Here is a 15029-nt window from a genome sequence, read left to right on the forward strand (position 1 = left end):
CAGCAAACACTTATTATGTGCTTTAAAAAGTCTTAAATCCTTTTCAGGTGTTAGCTTATTTAATTTTCACATTGACCCTATATATCAAGTTGGTCCATGAACAACATGGGGTTGAACTGTGTGGATCCACTTATATGCAGATTTTTTTTCAATAAAAATGTACTACAGTACTACATGACCTGTGGTTGATTGAATCCACAGATTCAGAACTGAGCAAACAGAGTGAAGACTGTAAAGTTATATGGATTTTTGACTACAAGGGGATGGATGCCCGGAACCTCCCAGTTGTTCAAGGATCAACTGTACTTTTTTTACCTCCCTTTCAGGGATGAGAAAAAAGAGAAAGTAGGGGAGTTAAGTACCTTGCCTGGGACCACCATACTTCTACCACCATTCTCCAGTGTCCTGGTGTGAAGAATGAAACAGTAGTGTTTAACGGAAAAATCTCTATTCCTTTCTGTAGGTCCTTAAGGCTCTTTTTTTTTTTAGTGTTTCTTTGGGGTAAACATTTTGAGACGAGGAGGGGAGAACAGAGATGCATAATTTCCATCAGAAGTGTTAATATAGAGAGGCTAATTTTTATCACTTCTTTGCTTTTCCTCTGCAGCATTATAACTTTATGGATCTGATTTTTGACAACATCATTAGGAGTATTCATGTAGATTTAATGTGAAATGTGGTTGGAACATTTGATTGTTCTCCTTATTTTTGACTGTTAACTTTGTTAAGTGTTTGAACCGTAAAAATTTTCAATATTAAGTAACAAAAAGTGCTTGCATACTATTCATTAGGTTTTTTAAATTAGTGTTTTGCTTCCAAACTTTATAATTCATTATTAACCAAAATGTTTCCTATAATCTGTGTGTATGTAATAAAAATGTGGGTAGGGATTCTGGGTGTTTTTTTTCCCCAGCAACTAGAAGTGCTCCTGGCATATAATTGGTACTCAGTGAGTATTTCATGAATTGGCATTCATTATGAATGGATGAATGATGATGTTAAACGCCTTGAGCTTATTCATATGTATAATTTTGCTTTTTCTCTACTACATTATCAAGGTTCTTACTGATGAAGAAAATCAGTAATAGCACAGGAAGCAGGAGGGAGCTGAGAAATGTGTGCCCTCATCTCAGCATTCCTAGTACTGACCAAGCATAGGGCTCTATAAGTAGTGAGAGAATGAGTGAATGATTGTGCCAACTGAATGACTGAAACTCCTGTCCTTTTAATTATACCTAGTTTGAACATGTCTCAAGTACAGCAGCTGCAGTGTTTGGGGAACACATTACCAAAGGCTTAAGGCAGGAATGAGGGACTGCACACTTGGAGACTGAGTGTGACTCATGGACATGGGCTCAGTACTTAGACCTCACAGGCCCGGGGCTCTGTACTCACTGCTCTCTACTTAGAGTCCTGACAATGTCACTGCCAAGAGATCACTTTGCCTCTGCTAAAACCAACTCTGTGACTCAGATTTAGTGTAGTCTTTGGTTCCCATGACCTACTGTAGTTTCTCTGCAGTTGGTTCAGCCCACTGACACCTCATCCAACAAGCCTAGGTTTCCTGAGACAAGGCATCCCTTCACATATTTGAGGATAGCTCTCTCATTTCCAGAGCCTACTGTATACCACCACACTACTGGGGGGTATTTGTATCAGTTTTTGTGACATGGTTGACTGCCCCTTCTCTTCCTGATTACTGTTCCCAGAGGTGGTCCTTATTTGTCTGTGTTAATGATACACTGGGCAGCAATACTAAAGCAGTATTTATTAATGAATAAGTGTTAATCTCAGGAAAATTCCCACTGACTTGCTCTAGTATTCTGTACTCAGGAAGAATAGATGCTCAGGGACCGTTCTTGAAGACTTGATTGATTGACTTATCTATCCTGAAATTCTTATGTTTTCATTCACGTTATGTAGTCCTTCACGTGCATTTCCTCCATATACATGCTTTACATGTTAACTCCTCCTCTCTTCCATTCATGTGTACATCTCCATCAGTACAGCCTATTCCTTCATACTGACTAATGCCCCACCCCCCCTTCATCATATCCTGCACCTGTTCAGTTCAGTGTGTTTTAGAAAGTCTAAAGTAAATATACTATTTTTAAAAGTTCTCTAATTTTTTTAACAGAAGCTCCATAACCTACTCCCACCTCCCCACATGATGAAACAGGGAAACAGTGCTGCAGGCAGACAGTGACAACAGGACACCAGGAAATGCCCGAGAAGGTCAGCTCTACTTTGACATGATGTTTACAGGAATTTAGACAACACGTAATTGCATTTCTAAGACACATGCAAGTCCATTATATAATTTGGTATTTGGAATATACACAAAAGTTACAATTGATAATTAGATCTCTTTGAATATTAAAATTATTAAATAATGACCATAAATAAGATGATTAACAATCACATACTAGTTATCACCATATAAATTGTCATATTTCAGTCTGTGTTGTATGTTTAAATTCCATAAAGGGAAATACGTATAATAATATCATGAAATTCAGCAATGTTTTCTTTGTTTGTAAGGCTTTAAAAATATTCTAAGGAACATTTATGGTGTTTTTAAATTGCAAAATTTAACTTCCAAGGTGTCAGAATTAACGAGTTTGTGTTAAAATATCCATGTTTTCTATGAACAAAACTAGTTTACATTTTGATAAGTTATATTTATTAACTATAGGAAAGTAATGTTTCACCACTAAAAAAACAACAAAATTATATAAATGATATGATTATTAAGAATCAAATATTGAGTTAATGCTCATTTTTTTCTGAAAAGTTGATTTGTGGTACATAAGACTCATTCATAATTTAGGGATAGTCTTGCCTACGCCATAAGAAGGACCATTACTTTTAACAGATGTGTATTCCTAAAGTAAAAACATGTAAAATCAAGGCATTCTTTTGTTGCAGTTTTCTGTTTTCCCACCATAAAAGGCTGCCAATAAAGGTTTCACTGGTCTCAGTGTTTTTCTATGTATGAAAGAGTATGGGTTTATTGCTCATTAACCCCCTGATGCTTCTGAAGCAATAATTTAATTTCATTGATTCTATCTATATAGGATAGATTTATTTCCATATTTCTATTTATCATTTGTATTAATATGAAACTAAATTTTTCCACATCTAGATAAATCTGAGAGATGCTGTGATCAGTCAACTATTTAATTCGAAGAGTGAATTTATTCTATCTAAAACCAAAAATAAAAGGTGTCTAGACACTGTCAAATATTGGGGATATATTGACATGTTTACAATCACTGTTTTTCTTTAAACAGTTACATGCTTTTCTCATTCATTTGGGAATACTCTATTTGAAGTGAATTCCTCTGAGTAGTATTGATTTTGTACTTGAGAGCTTATTAAATAAACTTGCTATATTAGTGTACAGTGAATTCAATAATGTACTTAGTAAACTATTTTCATTTGTGGAATTGTAGTAATCATACTGTTTTTAACAGTTAGGAGCTGTGCCGTGAATTAAGTCTTTATTTTTACATGCCCTAATTGGAAAATAAGAGGAAATGTTATTTGGAATTAAGCTACACTTGTCTTCTTAATCAAATTCTACTTTAGACGTAAGTAAATTAGAAAGTATAAAGCATTATGTAAATGTAAAAATATACTGAAAGTAAAGTAAGGATAAGTTGTTGACTAAATCAGGATAAAGAGATTAAAAAAAGCTGTCTATGTCTATATTGATAGGTCTGATCCATGGAGAAATACTTATAATTTCTTTTTCATTTTCCTTTCCTTCTTTATAAGTAATATGAATTCACCATTTAGCTATATGACTTATCTAAGATCAGATTATATGGTGAAAATAATGTAAGACCAGAAATGAAGATTTCTCAAATTCAAATTCTATCTCTAATATTAATTTGCTCGTTAATATTTTGCAAGTCATTTATTTAATCTGAGTTCCCAAGACCTTCAGCTGACTAAATGGACCATAGAATTAAGGATTTAGTTTCATGTATTCTGTTGACATGAGTTGTGCAGAAAAAACAGAGCACTGTAGGCTCAGCATTTTTTCATTGAAATAAAATCTCGATTATCTACATCCAAACATTATCTGTCTCTTTCCAGTGAAGCATTTGCAGCCTTTATACTTCTGGTGTACTTGTCAAACTGTGATAGAACCTCTCAAATTCATAATGTTTCTAGAAAAAATATTCAGTTCTAATATTTAACTTCTTCAGCAGAGTTTAGTTGATTAAAAATGGTTAATTCACTGTTGAAGTAATTACAAAGTTGACAGTTGACTAGTAAAAATAGTAGTATAAGATTTGCAGTGTCTTTCCATAATAATTGTAGGTGCTTCAGATTTTAAAATATAAGAATTTTTGCTACGTTGAGCAAAAGAGAAAATCCAACATTTAATGTTGCTGTTGAGTTTAACCACACTCGTAGTTCCTGAGAATTAAAAAAAAAAAAATCATAGGTCAATTGAATAACAGTTGTCACTCAAAATAACTTGTTATTATGCTAGCATACTAATGAAAATTACATATCCAAATAAAAGGGAGGCAGGATAATTTGGGGGACTGGTGAATCTCAGCAATAGGAAAATTTCTCCTAAGGGTCTAATTTAAAATATAATAAAGCGGTCTTTTTATATCTTTATCATTTTTGTCAAACTAAAAAAAGAAAAATTTGAACTAATCTAGATTATTTAATTAATTCATTCATTCAGCACTTATTGCACATGCATTTTGTACTGGGCACCATGCTAGAAATAAGAGATGTGAAGTTTAATAGGACACAGTTCTGCCCTTGATATGTTCAGAATGTAGCAGAAAAATTAGAAAAATAAACAAGATAAGACAAGTGAGTTGGAGGTAAATCAGAGAGAGCATACAAAGTAATAAACTGAGTTTATGAAATAAGGATGAATAGTGACAGTAGAAAGAAGCTAAACTTAATGTGGCTCAAAAACTGAAATAAATATTAACAGTCATTGGAATTTCTGTAGAAGGAATGCACAGTGAATTGGCAAGCCATGGCAAAGTCTACTGATTTAGTTAGCGAAATGAAAAGAATAGGAGAAATACCGATAAGAACTTTTGCAAGATTGTGCAAATCCAGAAGAAAACACGGAATGAAATTTATCTTAAATTTATTTGTCCCAAAAATGACCTTGAATGTGATAACCGTGAAGAATTACGGAGCACAGTGACAGCAAGGCCAGCGGGTGCGATGGTGAAACAGGAAGGTCAGATTCATGGTTCTGTTGCAGTTCTCCCCCAGATAAGTGCAGTGATTGATAACCTGTGGGGAAGTGTGAGATGGAGTTGCTTGATTTCGTTGTTAAATCAAAACACTGTGGAAATTGTTCTAGGGAAGTATTGTTGACATCCAACCTTAACCGACAAACAAGTAGTCCTATGATGTAGTTCAGTGAACTTGCTACAATGGCAATGCTGTAGGTGGAAACTGCCGGAGAGCACTTTTTGGTTATAGTTGTTAGAATGTTATCTGTGAAGGTTCTGTTCATGCAACAGGTGAATTTACATTTCCCCTCTACCTCACTGACTACCTCTCCTTAGTGTTTTTTGCTGAATCCTTCTTGCTTCCTCAGCATCTAAAAGTAGCCCAGATATTTAGTCTGAGTACTTGTGCATACACCCATGCTCACTTGGTCTCTCTCTCTGTCTCCCTCCCACCCTCCCTTCCTTGTCCTCTCCCACCGCCGACTCCCATGCTGATTTCATCTAGTCCCATAGCTTTAAACACCAAGTATATGTGAGTGACTCCCAAGTTTTTATCTCCTGCCCTAAACTTTTCCCTGAACCCACTCAGCATCTTCATTGGATGTTTAATTGCCATTTCAGATATCGAAAACAAAACTTATGAATCAATACTCAGACCCAGAAATTTCTTGTTTAGTTTCTTCTATGTCATTACTTCCTCCATCATCTAACCAGTTGCCTGGGCCAAAACTCTTGGCATCGTTTTTGCTTCCTCCCTTTCATTCACCCCTCACGTCCAGTCTTTCAGAAAGTTTTGTCAAATATGCCTCCAAAATACATTTTAAAATCTTCTTTTCATCATCTCCACTGTGCCCATCTAAGCTATCCTCATCTTTTATTTTTTAAATTAATTTTTATTGGAATAGAGTTGATTTACAGTGTTGTGTTAGTTTCTGCTGTACAGTGCAGTGAATCACTTATACTATACATATATCTGCTCTTTTTTAGATTCTGTTCCCATATAGGCCATTACAGAGTATGGAGTAGAGTTCCCTGTGCTATACAGTAGGTCCTTATTAGTTATCTATTTTATATATAGTAATGTGTATATATCAATCCCAATCTCCTAATTTACCCCTCCTCCCCTCCCCCTTGGTAACCATAAGTTTGTTTTCTACATCCGTGACTCTATTTCTGTTTTGTAAATAAGTTCATTTGTACCATTTTTTTAGATTCCACATATAAGCGATATCATATGATATTTGTCTTTCTCTGTCTGACTTAACTTCACTCAGTATGACAATCTCTAGGTCCATCCATGTTGCTGCAAATGGTATTATTTTGTTTTTTTTTATGGCTGAGTAATATTCCATTGTGTATATCTACATCTTGTTTATCCATTCATCCATCGATGGATATTTAGGTTAATTAGACTGCCTTTACACAAATTTCTAACCAGATTCTGCTTCTTCCCTTGCCCTCCTGTAATCCGTTTTCCTCAGAGCAGCAAAAGTCAGATTTTTGAAATGTGAAAGGTTCAGTGTCATCTCACATGGAAAACTTTAGCTGCTCCTCATTGCTACTAGAGCTGCTTCAGTCTCTTTACCTTGTGATCCATCCACTGTAATCTCTTCTAACCCCAGAACTCATCTCCTACTGGTCTCCAGTGCCCCTGCCTGGCACTCTCCCATGCAAGCTATCCTTTGGGTTCCTTGGGCTTCCCAAACTCATTTCTTCTTCTGGGCCTTTGCAGTTAGCATGCACATAGCTGGCTCTTTCTCTTCTTTTTAGTGTCAGTTCCTGTGTTACCTTTTTCAGAAGTACTTTTGCTGACCACCCAGTCTGGGCTCTGGCTGTCCCTGTGTGTGCTTCTAAATCCCTCTCATGCACTTAACCCTCCTGACACACCACTATCTTTCATAGTGCTGTCTGTAGTTTTCTTCACAGCACTCACCACTCTGTGATATCTTGTTATGTATTTGCTTCCGTATTTGTTGACTGTTCCTGCCTGTCAAATGTAACTTCCTTAAGGGCAGTGGCCTCATCTGCCCTTTTCATTACTGGGTCCTCAACATCTAGAAAAGTCATGGCACAATAAGTATTGATATGTAGTGAAAGAAAAAAAATTTCTCTCTGCAGATCCATTTGTTCTTCTTTTTACATCCTCAGATGCTTTAAAGAGGTTACCAAGAAATAAAAAAGCTACAGCGAGCTGAAGAAATGTCTTACTCATTACTTTGATACTGTCTTCTGAGAACAAAGCATGAAAAATGTGCATTTCTTAGAAGTTGGCATTCCATATTTTAGCAACTTTTTGCAGTCTTTAAATCTAGTGCCTTTTTCATGATTTCCTTTTTACCATTTAAAAGGCCGTATATCAAAATAGAATTTGATTTATAGAAACTTAATGTTAACACTTTGAAAAGTATGCAGTAGGGAGAAAACAAACAAACAAAAAACATGTACTGTTCACTCACAAACACAACACATTTTATATCTTGGAATTAGGTATTAATGTATGAATGATCCTTACAAAGAAAAATGAAAGGTAACATAAAATAGTGCTTTGACTGCAGAGACATTTTATTATTTTCAACTATTTACAGAATATATCACCATTTGTAAATATACTGTCACTGCAGTTGTTTTAGGATAGGGAAGAAGGAAAAAAGTCCTACTCATCAGACTCCTTACTAAAGAGAAGAAGAGACATACAAATGTGGAAAGGTTTTATAATAACAAAAGTATCAAGAGTCAACATAAACACTTTGTGATGAATAAACCATACCTGCTGTTTCCTAGATTTTCCTTGGTAGTTTTATGTAATGTTTATTTCCTAGTTTATTCCTAGTAATAAGGATTCTACACGTGTAAGTGAAATGGTTGCCTGGGACACAGTGGAAGGCAGTTAAGTGTGTAATTGTTGGAATATGAATTCTGAGTTTGGAATGCCTGAATTTGAAGCCCAGCTTCACCCCTTAATAAATGTGTGCTCTGGCATGTTACTAAGTTCTTCTTTTGTAAAATGAGAATTAATGAATAAATACTCATCTTTTGGAATTGTTTTGAGCATTAGGTGAGATGAAACATGTAGAATACAATGTCTGCAGTGTGATAAGCCCCTAATAATGTTAATGAATGTTACTCTATTATCATCTTTACACTTACTCATGCTATCATATATTATTGTCATCTTTCTCATGACTCAGACCTCAAAGACTGTATTGGAATAAGGTTTCATCAGAAGAATAAGAAATAATTACATTAATAGGTTATGGATTGCTTAGATGTCTAGAGCACTTTTTACCTATTTTCCAGTATAGGTAAAATGGTGTTATATAGGGGAAAAGTAGACTCCATTATTTTAATAGTTTGAGTGCTGCATTAAACAAATTTAGTCAGGTTTATATACATCAGAACTTTTCAAAGCCTTTAAAATATTAATGTAGAGCTGTATTTCACTTATATGAAGTTTTTATCTTTTATAAGTATGTACCTAATGTTTGAATAATTAAAAAGTTGAAAATATTGATATGGACTAAGATCTTCCAAGAACAATATAAATTGCACAAGATTTTTAAAAAATTGAAAGTGTTTTCCAGAGGGTCTATTACTCTATCAATTCACAGATAGAGTGATTGATTACAGAGTATGTTCATATGGTTAGCTTAGGGATCCTTTCAGGCATTTAAAGAACCTCATGTATGAACTTGAAAAGCTTGACTTTCTAGTATTACATTTACATAAAATGGGCAAGGGAGTTTAAGATGAAACTGAAAGTGAGATATAATTTATACCTTCCTTGTTTTACACATCTTTGAAAGAAGTGTTTCCCTGTGACTTAAAGTAAATCAAATAATATGATTAAAGGAAATGGGTCTGTGTGTAGAACAAAACTGATTGTGCTTCTAGGTGTCTTTTCTGGGAATCTGTCCACTTTAGTCAGATGTTCTGTCTTCTACTAAGAGAGGTAACAAAGCATAGTGGCATGAACTAAACGCTGGAGCTAGGTTGCCTGGTTTGAAGCTCAGCTTTGTACTTTCTAGCTGTGTGACCTTGGTCAAATTACTCAACCTCTCTGTGCCTTGTTATCTCAACTGAAATTGAGGATAATTAATAGATTATTTCATAGGGTTGTTATGAAGATTAAATTCATTACTATTTTTAAATAATTCAGAACTCTTCCTGGTCCATAATATGCACTATATATTGTTAAATAATTAAATTAAGCTATAGAAGCCATTTCATTGCTTTTCTATTTATTTTTTATTCCTTTTCTTCTCATGTGTCTATCATGTGTCACATTCAAGAGAATGTGATAGCAGGAAGAATGGTTTTTCTATGGTAAAAATCTAATTCTGCTACTTTGAATCCAGTGATGTTCTCTATCTAGAAGCAAGAGGTTATTAGAGACTATTCCTCAGTCAATGACTATGTGGTAATGGCCAGACAGTAAAAAAGGTATTTTGCTACCCTCCATATAAAAACTCATGGTGTTTGTGCTTGATAATTAAACTATATGAAGCAAGAATAAGACTTGTATCTCTTAGTTGGAAAATAGATTCAGAAATCTTCTAAATAGTTTATTTTAATAGCATTACTAATCTCTTAAAAAATTATTTAATGATGATTTGGTGCATAGTTAACATCTAGTAAGCACTTTGCTAAGTGTGTTTTGCATCATCTTACCCTCATTTTAAACTTATAAAGGAGCCATTGTCATTATCCCCATTCTACAGTGAAGGAAACCAAGGAAGTTAATGAATGACTTGCCTTACTTAGAATGTACAATTTCGAATTGGTTTACAAACCCAAGGAACCCAACTCCAGAACTCCAGAATCTGTGCTCTGAAACACTTTACAATTCTGTTCTCTCTTCACGTGGAAACTTCAGAACGACGGAGCACCTGGAAAGTCTAAATTTAAGGTTTGTGTATATGAGTACCAATTTCCCCAAGGCTGAGTAAGCACTACATACTGAACTATGATGTCCACTGCAGCATTACTCATAATAGCCAAAAACTGGAAACAATTCAAATGTTCATCAACCGATTATTAGATCAAACATAAACTATTCATGTCATAGAATATTATTCAGCAATAAAAAGTAACCAACTACTGATACATACTACAACAAGCATGAACCTCAAAAACAGTATGCTAAATAAAAGAAGGCAGATAGAAAAGACCACATAGTGTATGATTTTATTTATATGAAATGTCCATAAAAAGCAAATTGACAAACTAACACAACACTGTAAATCAACTATACTCCAATAAAAATTAATTGAAAAAAAAAAAAAAAGCAACTTGACAGAGCTGGAAAGTAGAGTGTTGGGGTCCTGTGACTAAGGGTTATAATAGGGGTTGACTGCAAAGGAGCATGAGAGGTCTTTTTGGGGTGATGGAAATGTTAAAGCTGGATTACGGCGATGATTGTATAAATCTGTAAATTTACTAAAAATCATTTACTAAGAAAAGAATTCTACACTTAAATGGGTGAACTATTCCTTAATAAAGCTGTTAATAAGAGACAAACAAACTGGATCATGGCCCAGGGATTTAGTGTCTTGGACCGTAGTTTAGTGATGAAGGTAAAGCAGACTGAAAATCAAGTTCAAAAGTTTATAATCCATTGTAATTTTTACATTTATCTGCTCTCCCTCCATAATTTAATGAATAAAAGATAGAAAGTCATTTTTTACCTTTAGCATAAAAATAAATTGGCAATAAAATAGGAAGTGTTTAGAATTCTGTACAGACATAATTTCCCTTTGATGTGATAAACCGAGTGGCTGACTTTGGAAATAAATAAGGTTTCTATACTTCATTTAAAGCTTGTCTCTTCAAATGAAAATGTTTAAATGCAATTTTCATCATGGTATTAGATTCATGCATAGAAGAATATCAGCACAGGTAGAGGAAACCTGCTACCTGCATCCTGGATAGGTAATTAATATACTGCTTTATAGTCAACAGCCCAATTTCATTATATTCTATCCTTAGATTTTTACTTATTTCTGCTTTATGAGGAATACAAGTCATTCACTTATTATTTCCCCCATTTTGCAAATAAGGCAACAGAGACATAAAGGGATTAAGCCCAAGTCAGGTAACTTTTATGTGTCTGATATGGGCCTAGTACTCAGTTTTCCTGAACATATGATCCATATGTGATTCTAATACTCTGCACTCCTTGTTTGAAATAGATATTGAATAAGTGCTGATTGATGAATTTTTTAGATCCATAGTAGATATCATAGCTGGGTTCCTAAGCAGTTTCCTTACTATCATCTTGTAAGATTCTCTTAACATCATGTAGTAAGTTGGGACTGCAAGTAATAACAGGTTTAAAATATGACTTGTAACTAATACATTATAATAGTCTTTGATGTGCATTATCAGGCATCTTATAATGAGCAGATGGAGGAAGTATGATCACCCATCACGATACCCATTTAAAAATAATGTTCCTGAGAGCATCATTTTTCATTCCCAGACTTCAAGCTTTGTGGAAAAATTAGGGAAGTGTTAAAGATTATTTAACTGCTGTGCTGGCTTGTCATACATCGAAACAAAAGAAGAGAGACCCTGCTGCTTTTACAAAACGTAGAATTGGGCTCTGATGTACCTCCAAGTTATTCCTCCCCAGGAATATTCTGACTGGAACATTTCCTGTTGCTTAAAAGCCTTAGATCTCAGTCCATTTCTTATGGACTCAACAACTTATTGTTAAACACAGATTTGTCAGAAGCTCACAAATCCATTCTCTTCCTTTTTAGTCCCTCTCTTAAAAGAAAGAAAAAAAACTGTGAGTGGTTTTTGTTGTTATTTGAAACAATATCTCTTGATCTATTCTTAGTACAATTATATTTCTTAATTATATCACCTTTCTGTTGTCCTGATTCTGCTGGGTATATGTCCTCTTTTAACAGCAATGTGACTTATAATCATTTCTTCAGTTGTTCTGTTATCTTCTTGTGAGTTTATGTTCCTTACACATGAAGATGGATTGTTCCCTGGAAGGCTGAACATCAAGCCTGGATGATTTGTTTTTTATTTGCAGTCCTCCTGTTTTCACTTCATGTTTTTTCGCCTTCAGAAACTGATGTGCTGACACCAAGGGAACAAAGATGGGTATCTTTTTCAGAAAACAGTATGCATGGGAACCATGTAAACATTTCTCTGGTTACCTTTATTTTGCTTTTAAGACGGTTGTTTTTTAGATATAAGTGAGACTGAGTGTGGTGGACTTAATGTAAAGCACATGTATTGGCAAGTTTGCAGACACTTGTTAAGACTCTCTGCACATACGTTGAATAATGGATTCTGTTTCTGTTATGTGTTTTTGGCAAAGCCCAGCACTTGTGCCTTTTAAAGTCTAGGAAACATGTAAGTTTATTGGAACTCTTTACCCGCCTAAGGCTGTAAAGGGGAAAGGACTTAAAATACAGGCAAAAGAGATTGTTTTTCTCTAGAATAAAACAGATTTTTATCCTTTCTTGTGTGAAATGGTATCTGTGTCTTTCCAACCAACAGTAAGCATCTTAAAGGCAGGGACGTCTGATTTTCATTGTTGAATTCCTTCAACTTGTTTGAAATACACACTATTTTTCTTGCTCTTTAGAGACTGCATTTACTTTTTAACATGCATTCTTGATTTCTGCAAGTACGCATTTCTAAAATGCAAATTTAACATACCTAGAAGTGTTTCTATAAGCTTCTTGACCAACAAAAGGTCAAGAATGTTTAATTCTGCTCACTACTTTATGGTTCAATATTTTACATTCATCTTGGTTTATATGCCCTAAAGAGGTCATTAGTATAGTTATTCTGTTATACTGGCAATGCTTACTTAGATTTTCTGATGCTTCCCAATATCTTTGCTTGCCATTTCTTCTCAGTCCTTTCTGGGTCAGTATCCATAGTCCTAAAACATGTCCTTTAGTTGTTTAGTTAAGAACAACTAGTAGAAGACGCTGATTATTTTCATTTTGAAAAATATTTGTTTTTTCCTTCATGTTAGATCATTTACTGGGCATAGGATTCTAGGAAAATAGTTATTTCCACTCAGTCTTTTAATAATATTAATCCATTATCTTCTGGTTTCTACTGTTGCAGTTGAAAAGTCTGAAATCAGCTGTCAGCATAACTTAGCATAACTTCTTAGCAGTTAATCTATTTTTTCTCTCTGTTTGCTTTCAAGATCTTCTATGTTCCTTGGTCACTGGCCATTTCATTATGATGACCGCAGACTTGCATTTTATTTTCAAATCACACTCACATCTCATTTTTCCCTTCTATCAGAGGATTCATGTTTTTCATCAATTCTGGAAAATTCTCAGCCATTCTTTCTTTAAATATTAACTTATTCTCATTTTCCTTATTTTCATTCTTCCTGTCTCCTTCCCTCCCTCCCTCTCTGTCTCAGAACTTTTATAAAATGTTCCTTCTTGTTCTGTCATCTACATCTCTTAACTTTTTAATATTTTAACAATCTTTACATTTCTCTGTTTTATTTCCTCATGTATTTTTTCTCGTTTTCCTCATTAACTGTTTAATTTGATGTTTAATTTGCCTGTAAGCTTATTTACATTTGTATACAGTATCTTATTCTATGTTTATTTTTTATGCTTTTAGTCACTTTAGACGTGCTTATTTCACAGTTTATCTTTTGTTATTATATTAAGTGCTTGCATTTCTAATCCTGCTGTCTGTTCTCTGTGTAACTCTCAGTTATAGTGGTTTGTTTCCTTATACATTTTGTCATATTTGATTATAAGTTCATCTAAATCTTTAAAACCTCCTAAGATCTTCTGGCCTCTATTTTTTCCAGATGCTTCTGTGCTATGACTAGCTCACTGCTAGATAGGTGTTTATAATTCCCTGGCTTGGGACAGTCATTTTGTGCAGATTCTATAAATTTGAATCCCAAACCCAGGTAAAGTTTTTTAAAAAGTTATCAAAGAAAACCACTTTGTTTCCCATCACCAGTGGTTTGGAAAAATGTCCTTGTCTTCTAGTTTCAGTAGGTATGTTTGTTTTTTCTTGCCTGCCCCTTCACAGAGATACACCTCTTGTAGCATCCTGCTTTGATGCAGGTGTCACTACCCCATTATCTGTGGTCCGTGAGAGTGCCAAGCCCCAAACCCCTTGGTAATGCAGACAGTCACCTTGCACAAGGTTTGTTTCTGTACCAGCTCATTGGCTTACATTTCTGTTTCTGGCACCTGGCTGGTTCCTTTTCTTTTTGAGCAAGTCTAAATATGTGTTTTAGAGAAGTTTCAGGTTTTCTTTTATTTTTTTAAATTTAATTTTATTTTTTTATACAGCAGGTCCTTATTAGTCATCCATTTTATACATATTAGTGTATACATGTCAATCCCAATCTCCCAATTCATCCCACCACCACCCCTGCCCCCCACCACCTTCCCCCCTTGGTGTCCATACGTTTGTTCTCTACATCTGAGTCTCTATTTCTGCCTTGCAAACTGGTTCATCTGTACCATTTTTCTAGATTCCACATTCATGCGTTAATATGTGATATTTGTTTTTCTTTTTCTGACTTACTTCACTCTGTATGACAGTCTCTAGGTCCATCCACATCTCCACAAATGACCCAATTTTGTTCCTTTTTATGGCTGAGTAATATTCCATTATATATATGTACCACATGAAAAGTTTCAGGTTTTCTAATCCATCTAGTCTGGTATATTGTGAGAAAGAGAAGTCTCCCATATCCCTCAGTTGTTTAACTATGTTTTCAGTAATGTTAAGTGTTCACCCACAAATAAACAGCTTTTTAATGTTGGGACTTGACTC

At 34.6% G+C, this 15029-nt stretch overlaps 1 protein-coding gene across 6 annotated transcripts in view; it reads left to right on the forward strand.

Moving 5' to 3' along the window:
• Positions 1-15029, forward strand: part of PRR16 (proline rich 16) — a 169466-nt gene that overhangs the window by 113586 nt on the left and 40851 nt on the right. For 2 of the 6 annotated variants that reach the window (XM_036847702.1, XM_036847701.1), the window contains exon 2: positions 2138-2235. The exons of the other annotated variants lie outside the window; for them this stretch is intronic. Coding sequence is in view for 1 of the 2 variants with exons in the window: in XM_036847701.1 (XP_036703596.1) it covers positions 2224-2235 (12 nt within the window). In the remaining variant the exon portion in view is untranslated. The remainder of the gene's footprint in view (positions 1-2137; positions 2236-15029) is intronic. 6 annotated transcript variants of the gene reach the window in all.

The sequence above is a fragment of the Balaenoptera musculus genome, chromosome 3 (genome assembly GCF_009873245.2).
Source record: "Balaenoptera musculus isolate JJ_BM4_2016_0621 chromosome 3, mBalMus1.pri.v3, whole genome shotgun sequence".
NCBI lineage: Eukaryota > Metazoa > Chordata > Mammalia > Artiodactyla > Balaenopteridae > Balaenoptera > Balaenoptera musculus.